The sequence below is a fragment of the Egretta garzetta genome, unplaced genomic scaffold (assembly GCF_000687185.1).
Source record: "Egretta garzetta isolate BGI_Z169 unplaced genomic scaffold, ASM68718v1 scaffold107, whole genome shotgun sequence".
NCBI classification, from domain to species: Eukaryota; Metazoa; Chordata; class Aves; order Pelecaniformes; family Ardeidae; genus Egretta; species Egretta garzetta.
The window spans coordinates 3,268,905-3,278,357 of record NW_009260399.1 but is presented as its reverse complement, the minus strand read 5'-3'; the positions used below and the strand labels follow the sequence as shown (position 1 = coordinate 3,278,357).

Sequence of the window (9,453 nt, the reverse complement as noted above, 5' to 3'; positions counted from 1 at the left end):
ATAATTTCAAACCAGATATATTCTTAATGGTTCCTAGTCTTTCCCTTCATATTTTGAAGGGAAATGAGGGATTAAAAGTATTCAGCTTCTGCCTGAAATGGTGAAACTATGTTTCATTATGTGTCTAAATTTTAGTGTGAGTGAAATAATCAGTGTTAATCTATACATTTAGTGAGCCTGTTTGACAACTTCTGGTGAAAGTGGTACTTAAAAATTATACTTTTGTTGTTCAAATATTTCAGCATTCAGGTAGAGGAATTGATGTGAGGAGAAGAAAAATATGGGACATGTATGGACCAGAAACTCATTTAGAGGTATTATGCAAATGTATGTCAATCTTACTGATTTGTAACTTTATTAATTTGTTCATTGCTTCAAGTTGTGTTGATGCAAATGTAATCCAACAGAGCAGGTTACAGACAGCTGTCTAAAGTAATCTATGGGTTTGGTATGATGCCACCCATACGTCTTGGGAGATGTAAAGTAAGTTGTAAAGGGGATTATTAGAGCAATGCTGTGTCATACCCTTGCATATTTGCAACTTATTTTTCAGCTGACAATAGTATCATTTCCCACTGCATGCACAGACATGCACACCATGAAACAATCTCTGTTTAATACTGATCTTCCAGTAAAATTGGCTTGGTTTGTGTCACTGTACCTCATAAAAGATATTAGTATCCAAAGTTGTGAGTAGTTTATTCTTGACAGTGATTCTGACCTCCTAGTGCTATGTGGTGTTTTGGGGACCAAAGTGTTGTTGAACCTCAAAGGAGCCAATCCTCTGCTGTACTGACTTTGTGGTAAGTTATTGCAATAATAGCCTTCAAAAAAAATGAACAGGAAAATGAGTCTGAAAGAGGGATTATATTTCAATTTCTACATTAGCATTTTTATGAGAACAGGAACATTCACTTTAACTCTCTCAAAAATTGTCAGTTTCCAGTATATTACAGGAATTTTCCACCTGTAGCTGTTCTGTAGTATTTTTGTTTAAATGTTAATTTAACATATCTTTGAATGCTAACAACTTACATTAAATCAACAAAAGAGCAGCAGTTTTCACAGATGGGAGGTGGAGCTTTCACAGTCTTGTGCAGCCTTCTCTTTGCCACCCTGCCATTTTGGGTACAGATTGCCAAAACTGCCAGGTTCTTTTACTGCAGTCTGCAACCAGATCTTAGCTGAAAAGCTTCAAGAAACAATCCAAATCGTCAAGCTGTGGTGCTCCTTCATCCCTGTTGTACTATATTAAGGCACTTATGATCATACCAAACAGCATCATCTCTTTTCCTTCATGCTATATATTCCTTTTTCTGCCCATTTCTGTATTATGGAAATCTTTGAATTTTGTACATTCCTGTCATATTAAGGTTTGGCTGTTTACAGCTTCCCAGGTTTCTTGACTCATAGGGAAACTTCTGAGCATCAGCTGTCCCTCTCTGCAGCATGAGGGAACAAAATAGAGAAGGATTGGTTTTAGTCATCTTTTTTAAAAGAAAAAAAAGAATTCCCAGAGAACACTTGAAACAACCAGACAGAAACAATAAAAATATCCAAAATACACATATAAGGAGAGAACTAATTTATGTGGGAAGGAGCTGTACAACTAACAGAAAGGGTGAAATGATTTTGCAAGGCTTCTGTAGCCACAGGAGCCACAGAAGGAGAAAGCACCGGCTCACAGCCTTTTGTTACGCTCAAAGCTAATTTTGTTTTGATCTTTACTTAAAGCATGAGTTGCAGGATGAATATCACCATCTGTGACATTCAGCGCCAATACTAACAATATAAATGAATTTAACAGGTGGCAGTCTGCATCGCCAAACTCCTGTCAGACATGGTGAATACAAATTTAATTATGGGTGACTGTCAAAATGTGGAGTATGGCACTGATAATTCATGCTATGCCTAAACTGAATGATTGAAACTGATATGTAATGTAGGAGTAATTTGTTTAATCAACCATAAGAAAACACTTATCAAACACTTGGTTTAACATCTACTAACCTGCCAAAAAGAAATTTGTTACATATAGTTCTAGGTAATACATGTATGTATATACATAACTAAAAAATGTCAGAGATAGTGTTTAAAGTGAACAATAATACACCGTACTGATAATTAAAACACCTAACAGTGCTTTCAGAAGAGGGGAATTGGGATGCAGTAGAGGTAGTCTGAGATTGCTGAAATTCCCTATTAAGTGTTGTTTTTTTAAATTCCTATACAGATACTATTTTGCATATACAAGTGAATTTTGGCTTCATAAAACATGCATTTTGTATATAAAATGAGAGTATGGGTATCATTTTCAGGGCTTTTCCTAAAGGTCTGTGGAGATTCAAATTTGAAACCTTTTTTTCAAGTCTGCCCAATAATTATTTTGAGATTCATACACATTTTTAGAGAAGAGTATGTTATATGTAATTCCGTAGCATCAACATCTTTAAGTACTTTCTTTGCTGAACTTAGTTCTAGGTAAGAAAACGTGTGTGAGAAAGGCAAACATTAAAGGCACTTTAAAAATTCTTCTGTATGAAGAATTCATCCCCTTTGGTGGTTGGTTTTAGTTTTTTTGGTTGGTTTTTGGTTGCTTGGGATTTTTGTTTGGTTTTGGGTTTTTTTAAGAATATCAGAATAGGGTATTCTTGAGACTAATAACTATTCTGTGAGTCAATATTGTGGTGGGAAGGCTTCTGTGCTGATGTCTCCTCAGTCCATATATATTGAATTTCCATGAGGCAAAATGCTATTCTAAAGGCCAACAAAGAAGCCTTCTTTCTCTGACCTAGTTTCCTATTTTTGCTCCTGATCTTGCACGTTTCATAAGGTGGTCTTGACACAACTTGGAAGGGCATGGAATGACAACATGGACAAAAGGGAAAGTTTTAGGCTGGATTAGGTTTATTATAGGTGAATGATAAAGTGTGAAAAGTGGTGTTCTGTGTATTAGAATTTGATTTGGGAAGGGTCTGTGAAAGAAGAGAAGGTAGTAGTGAAGCTGTGTTCTGATTAATTGCTGTGTGAGTCCTAGGTCTGTAAGACATAGCAAATTAAGTGTTTTTATGAAAAATTGAGTCCAGACATACATGTGTCAGAAGGAGAATGGCAAGAAATCGTAAGCCAATGTGTGATACTTGTTTACAAATATTTAGTGTGCCAGCTATCTTAATCAGAATTGTTATTCCACTCTTTGACCGATATTTTGTGGGTAGCTGTTGCTAAATTACTTCTTTGTAGCTATAAAAAATTACTGCCTGGCAAAAGTGCAGATTGAGGAAAATAGTGGTTGATGTCTGTGGTTCTCATCCACCTTGTATTTGTCAGCTTGTATGATTTTTGTATTGTTGCTTAGTCCTTCAAATGCATTTTACCTGTGAATAAAGAAACCTGTAATAAAATGTACTTAATGTATTATTTGTTTTTTTAGGAATCTACAATCATGCCAGGTGACAGTCATCTCTTTCCAGATACTGACTGGCTCATAGGAAACCATTCCGATGAATTGACACCATGGATACCTGTAATTGCAGCTAGGTATTGTGGAGGGGAGGGAAGGAATTAAAAGAACAAAACAAAACACACATAGGTAACTATGTGTGCTTGGTGAAAACTGTCACTTTTGCAGCTACAACTGCTGTCCTTGCAGGACTTGCTGCTTTTGATGCCAATTGATTGTTTTTATGAAATGTGTCTCTTCCTGTGGAGAAGCACAGATGTAGCACTTACTTTCTCATAGAACTCAGTACAGGATTTTGCTTTTGAAGTTCAAAAAACAGAACTGATTTTTATTCTTTAGATGTGAATCTGTTGTTTGGGGTTTTTTTAAAATTAAATTGCTGTTGGTTCTGCCTTTCCTTGAACCGTTGTGCTCTTCACAAGCAGCTGCAATAGTTTAATAGGTAGAGATTTAGTCCTGCAAACCAAGTTGGCACAGTAATTTGCTATAGCAAATACATTGTGAAACAATTGTTTTTGATGATACTAATAGATGTACTGAAAGAGGAGGATATAAATACTATTTCATGAAGCTCTGTCACTTAATAAACATTTCCATTATTGCTTTTATCTAATGGGTTATTTGTTAAATTTGTGTGTTCTCTGAAATAACTTTCCATTCAGCAGTTTGTTATCCTTTTTGTAGGTCTTCCTATTCGTGTTGCTACTTTGTGCTGCCATGTTGCTTCTTTGATTTCCATGGAAAATACAGCCGAAGACAAAGCAAGAAAACTCAGTACAGAGAATATCTTGATTTTGTTGCACAAGTGGGATTTGTATGCGGCTTCCATGTGGAAGAAGATTGCCTTAGAATTCCATCAACAAAAAGGGTAATTTTGGACTGTGTAGGGCTTTTGTCTTTCTTTTTTTTTTCTTTAGAAGCTGCGAGCTGTCTGAAGCATATGGATGTTTGTTCATTATTATTGTTGTAAGCTAAGGCTATAGTCGGTTGCATTACTTGAGACAATGTGCTCTGAAGAGAGACTAAAAATACTCATTTTTTTCTTGGGTAATCTGCTTTTAATGTCATAGGTGCAATCCGAAAAACAAGAAAGAATGGAAGGGTTTGTGGTTATTTCTTGTGCCACCCTATAGGATGGAAAACTTATAAAACTCATTTTTTGCCTTAATTTTTCCAGCTGCCTATGTTGCTTATTTGTATGTAACTCTGCTGGTTTTCATGTCCCGTGAAATTAAAAGTGAAATGTTCTCAGAGTAGGAAGAGGTGTCCAGCTTCAATTTTGTAAATGATCTGAGGGTCAGAAAAAATCTTTTTGTTCTGTGCTTGTCTGGCATGATGGATTTTGGTTTGATTACTGGATTTCTTCTGTGGCACCAAGAAAACTAAAATTTGGATACCTTTGGATGTTAATGAGCATTGAGTTTGAATGGATATCTTCTGTAGGTAGATTTAGAAGCCTGCATAAGACATGTTCAGGTTGGGGAGGTGCGTGTAAGCATGGGACTCTATAAATAGTGATTTACCTGTTTCTACTAAAATAGGTGTGCCTTATTGGAAAAAATAGGACCTATCCACCTACAGAATGTGCTGTGATTGACAAGCAGATAACACAGTATATTAACAATCGTCAGACCTGTGCTGTGGTCACGTGTGACAGAAGAGTTGGATTTAATCATAAGGATCATTCTGGTGTGTGCAAAGAAGGAGGCTCAGAACTTCCTGAAGATGAGACTGATACTGCTGGTAAAATTTGGATGCCTGGATTTCAACCCAGAGAAAAAGTAGAACAAATCAGAAATTGTGCTTCACTCCCTCGGGATTTTGTAGATGACGTGGTTCTCGATGTGGCAAACTTGCTGTTAAATGCGACCCCCCAAAAATCATGTTCTAATATGCACAGTGGAAATACAAATATGTGGAATCAAGGAGGTGAGACTGTCTTTCCTTTGTATTATCTTTTGCTGGTAGAGGATCTTTTCTAATGAATTTATGTTTGTAAATTCAGTAAGTGAAATAGATTTTAGGAAATAGCAAGAACAGTGCAGTAGCAATCAAAGGCTTTTTTTGCTCTCCCACTATGTTTTATTGCACACTGGGATGCAAATAAGGCATTTAAGAATATTTTGAAATCGGTGTGTGTTTTTTCCCACTACACTTAAATACTAGGGCAGAATCAATTTTTATTTAAAAAAACAAACCAGAACTCCTTCCCATTTCCAAACCAAAACATTCTATATCTGTATGGGGAGAATATTAAGTTTCTTTTTAGATAGTTACATAATAATTGGCTATAATGCTATAAAAATTCTGTAAGTTTTTTTCTGTAAGAGGTGCTTTGAAGTGCCATTTGGTTACAACTTGATTAGGAATTTTTAGTTTAGTCACAGGAAGAAAAAGAATAGCATTAGCTGTTAATTTTAAAAGCATTTAGTTAATTCTCACTACTACTATCTTTCCATTTTCCTCTGTCCATTTTTATTATTTACTCACTGTAGTTTGTAATATGTTACCATTACAGGAGATCTTTAGAGTCTTTCTCTATTCTCTCTAACTACATGCGTGTAAACAGTGCTGATTGAAATAAGGGCTATATGCTACTGTAAAAAAAGCAGGGAAAATAAAAAATGTGCCTATTTATGAAATGTGAAAATTCTGACTTGAGTCCTATAGAATGAAAGTGCTGTTTTACAGACAATATACGTATAAAATATCTTATGCATGATATTGGGAATACAAAGTTGCTGCAGTACTGGTAAATAATTCATAGATTCTGCTCATAATCATTAATCTATATAAAACTTAGATTTTATTAGTATTTTTTATAATATACATTTATATATACCATTATTTATTGCAGAAAGCCTTTCCTTGAAAGAAGTAGCAGAACACTTAAATAAAGAGACTTTAAAAAGGCTAAAGAATGAATATGGAGGCCTGCAGACACTACTCAAGAACAATCATCAAGTTTTTGAAGGTAAAGAAGGGGTTTTGGTGTTTTGTTTTTCTTTAATCACCTATTTTATCTTCTCTATATGCAGTTAACTGAAAAATTACTACAGGGGTTGTTTTTTTTAACTGCTTTCTATTCCTTTGTGGAAAACTGAATGCTTTCTGTGCCCATTGCTCCAAGATACTGTTAGTAAAACTCTTGAATGAGATTGGTAAGGCATCTATCAGCAAAGACTTGTTCTAGACCAACTGTATCTGAAAAGACAACCCTTTAGTTGAAGTGGATAATTTAATGCTGTTATTTGACTTAGAGAATTTTTATTTTTCTATAAAGTATTGATGATTTTGGGGCCATCAAATGCAGGGAGTATTTACTAAAGCATTTAGCTGAGACTTAGTCTGGTCTTACCAAGCCCCACAGTGTAAATGCCAACACAAAATAAATCTGGTCTCCATAAGAACCTGTAACTGTGAGGCTTGATGAGTTGATATAGCCTGTGGTAGCATGGCAGAAAGGACTCAGTAGCAATTTTCTGTGGTTGGCTGTGTTTGTTGATAGCTGGCTTTGGGAGGGGGTTCCCTTCTTGTAATGTGGTGATGGCGTGTTTTGGTTTGTTGGTTTTGCTTGGGTTTTTTTTTTGTCAGTGTGGAGTTTTGCAAAAGTAATGTCTAGCTTTGCAGTAATACCAGATCTTCAAGATAAAACCTTGGTTTTATGAGTATCTAAGGCTTCTTAAAGATTTGGAAGTGTGTCAACTTCTTATGTCCCAACCACTTGCATCAGCTGTAAAATGTTGATGAACTAATCCGTGGCAAATCATGCTGAGTGTGCAGCCTAGTTGCTGCCAGTGGTGAACCTAGCCAAGTTTAGCGTCCATGGAGGATTTCTGTACACTTGGCAATTATAAAATGTGAAGCCATACTGAAATCCTTTTGAATTATCATCCATTGAAAAGAGTTGGTCACGTTGCATTCATTATGTGTCTGAATTTGATTCCCTGTCATTAGGGATAGGTGGAATAGATCTACAACCTGTTACATGGAATGAACATTTTAATTTGGCATGGATGCTGTCTGTACATTTGGACATTACCTCTGAAGAAAGACTGGGATTAAGGCCAAATCTTTCTCAGTAATTTGCATCACATGGAAAGTCCCTGGAGCTTCAGTAGAGGCCATTTGATTCTTCCCTTCAGCAGCATGTCACCATGACAAGGGACTTCTACCAGTGGGTGGTCTGGAAGGACATTCATCTTTACTCAAGTGTTTCTCTTTAAAAGATAAGGAAAATGGATGGATGCACACACACACAAAAGGGGCTTAGAGTAACTGATCTGCGGCAGTTTCTTTTGGTCAGGCATCTTGTCCAATACTGGACTGATATTCTAGGGAAAAAAAAAAAAAACTTGATCGCTGAACCCACTTCTGGATTGGCTTTGTATGAGTTTAGATCTATTTGTGTATCACAAGGAAACCAGGAGGGATGAATTCATCCAGGCCTGAATGTGTGATATTATGCTTTCACTGGAACAGTTAGCCTTTGAATAGTGGTTGTCAGAATGCAGAATGGTATCAGTTAACTATGCCAAGCTACAAGTGTGTGATACAGAAGGTATGATTGACGCAGAATATGAAAATTGAGCATGGCAATTTCGAAGTGGCAGATTCTTCCATCCTCATTTTCACTGTTGTTTTTCATCTACGTTTTTGCTTTCTCTCTTACTTCCTTCCTTTTACTTCCTTCCTTTTACTCTGTTTTGTTTACACATTTAAGGAGGTGACAGAGGTTCACAAACATGTGCGTGCAGTTTATGGTCCAAACACAGCAAATAAATTTAAAAGAAGTCAAATCTTTATTAACCAGTGGTGGTTCACTGTTGATTCATATGAAGGATTAGACTTGTCATCTCTTTGGTGCACTGTATTTCTGGGTCAGTGAACCATTGTCTTTGCAAGAGCATTTCTGTGTAGTGAAAGTAGTACAAGAATTGTATTAGATTTTTGCTGGTAATCATATTTTAAGTATGGACTAATAAAGTTTTGAACATGGGAAGGATTACAGTTCTTGAAGTTGAAACTTCTTTGTCGGGACTTGCAATCTAAATTCAGAGGATTTTACTCTAAATGATCCTAACGGTTATATTTAAAACAAACAAACCAACCTCTACAAAGATGCCTCAAACTATTCAGCATCACAGTAAAACATGTCACAGGGAAATCAATCAATTCTTCTTTAGACCGTGTCTATATTTTCTAGCTTTGTTGTGCACTTCTTTCTATTTCTGTACAAATGACACATTTGGTTTTGCCTGAATGATCCATTTGTATAATATATATTTTATTCCCAGAATGTCACTATGCATTTTTTCCAGTACAATTCCCATGGCTGTCTATTAACAGCTGCATTTTTGTTTGCTTTTAAATCTTAGTTCTAAATGGGAGAGTTCATATTCGTGACTGGAGAAAAGAGAAACCATCAAGGAAAACTAAGCCTGAAGTGAAACGACGCCTTTCAGCTGAAGCATTTAAAACACGTCTCTGTTGGTTTTTCATTCATCATCCCGATGGTTGTTCTTTGCCTTCTGAATCTTGCCCCTATGCTCATGGGACTGAGGAACTAAGGCAGTCTCAGATTATTAAAAAGAAAAAACATATACAGTAATAAAATGCTGCCACTTATTTTTAAGCTTGTGTACATAACTGAATCTGTGATTGACTTTGGGACTGCCTAGTGCATGAAGATCTGTACAATATGGAGGGGTTTTCCGCATTCCTGTGCATCTTATTTTCTAGTTGGTTTAAAAATGCTCCTGTATTTTTAATTCTTTAATTTTTTTATTAAATGGAAAAGGTATAGTAAAGTATACTCTTCGATTTTATCATGGCTTGTCTAACATGCATTTGTATAAGTAGTAAAGTTACTACTACGACACTCTTCATGATCCTCAGTCAGATCAAATGTACGTCATGCAGCATTTTCAAAACCTGAAAATCAGCTGTCTTGTTCCAAATTTTCCAGGAGGATTTATGGTTTCTTATGA

At 35.9% G+C, this 9,453-nt stretch overlaps 1 protein-coding gene across 1 annotated transcript in view; it reads left to right on the top strand.

The window, feature by feature from the left end:
* Positions 1 to 9,214, top strand: part of TRMT44 (tRNA methyltransferase 44 homolog) — a 19,066-nt gene extending 9,852 nt beyond the window's left edge. Inside the window, exons 6-11 of the mRNA XM_009643232.2 lie at positions 243 to 314; positions 3,434 to 3,540; positions 4,148 to 4,331; positions 5,005 to 5,392; positions 6,321 to 6,437; positions 8,842 to 9,214. Coding sequence (XP_009641527.1) covers positions 243 to 314; positions 3,434 to 3,540; positions 4,148 to 4,331; positions 5,005 to 5,392; positions 6,321 to 6,437; positions 8,842 to 9,074 — 1,101 coding nt within the window. The 3' untranslated portion in view covers positions 9,075 to 9,214. The remainder of the gene's footprint in view (positions 1 to 242; positions 315 to 3,433; positions 3,541 to 4,147; positions 4,332 to 5,004; positions 5,393 to 6,320; positions 6,438 to 8,841) is intronic.
* Positions 9,215 to 9,453: the final 239 nt, after the last annotated feature.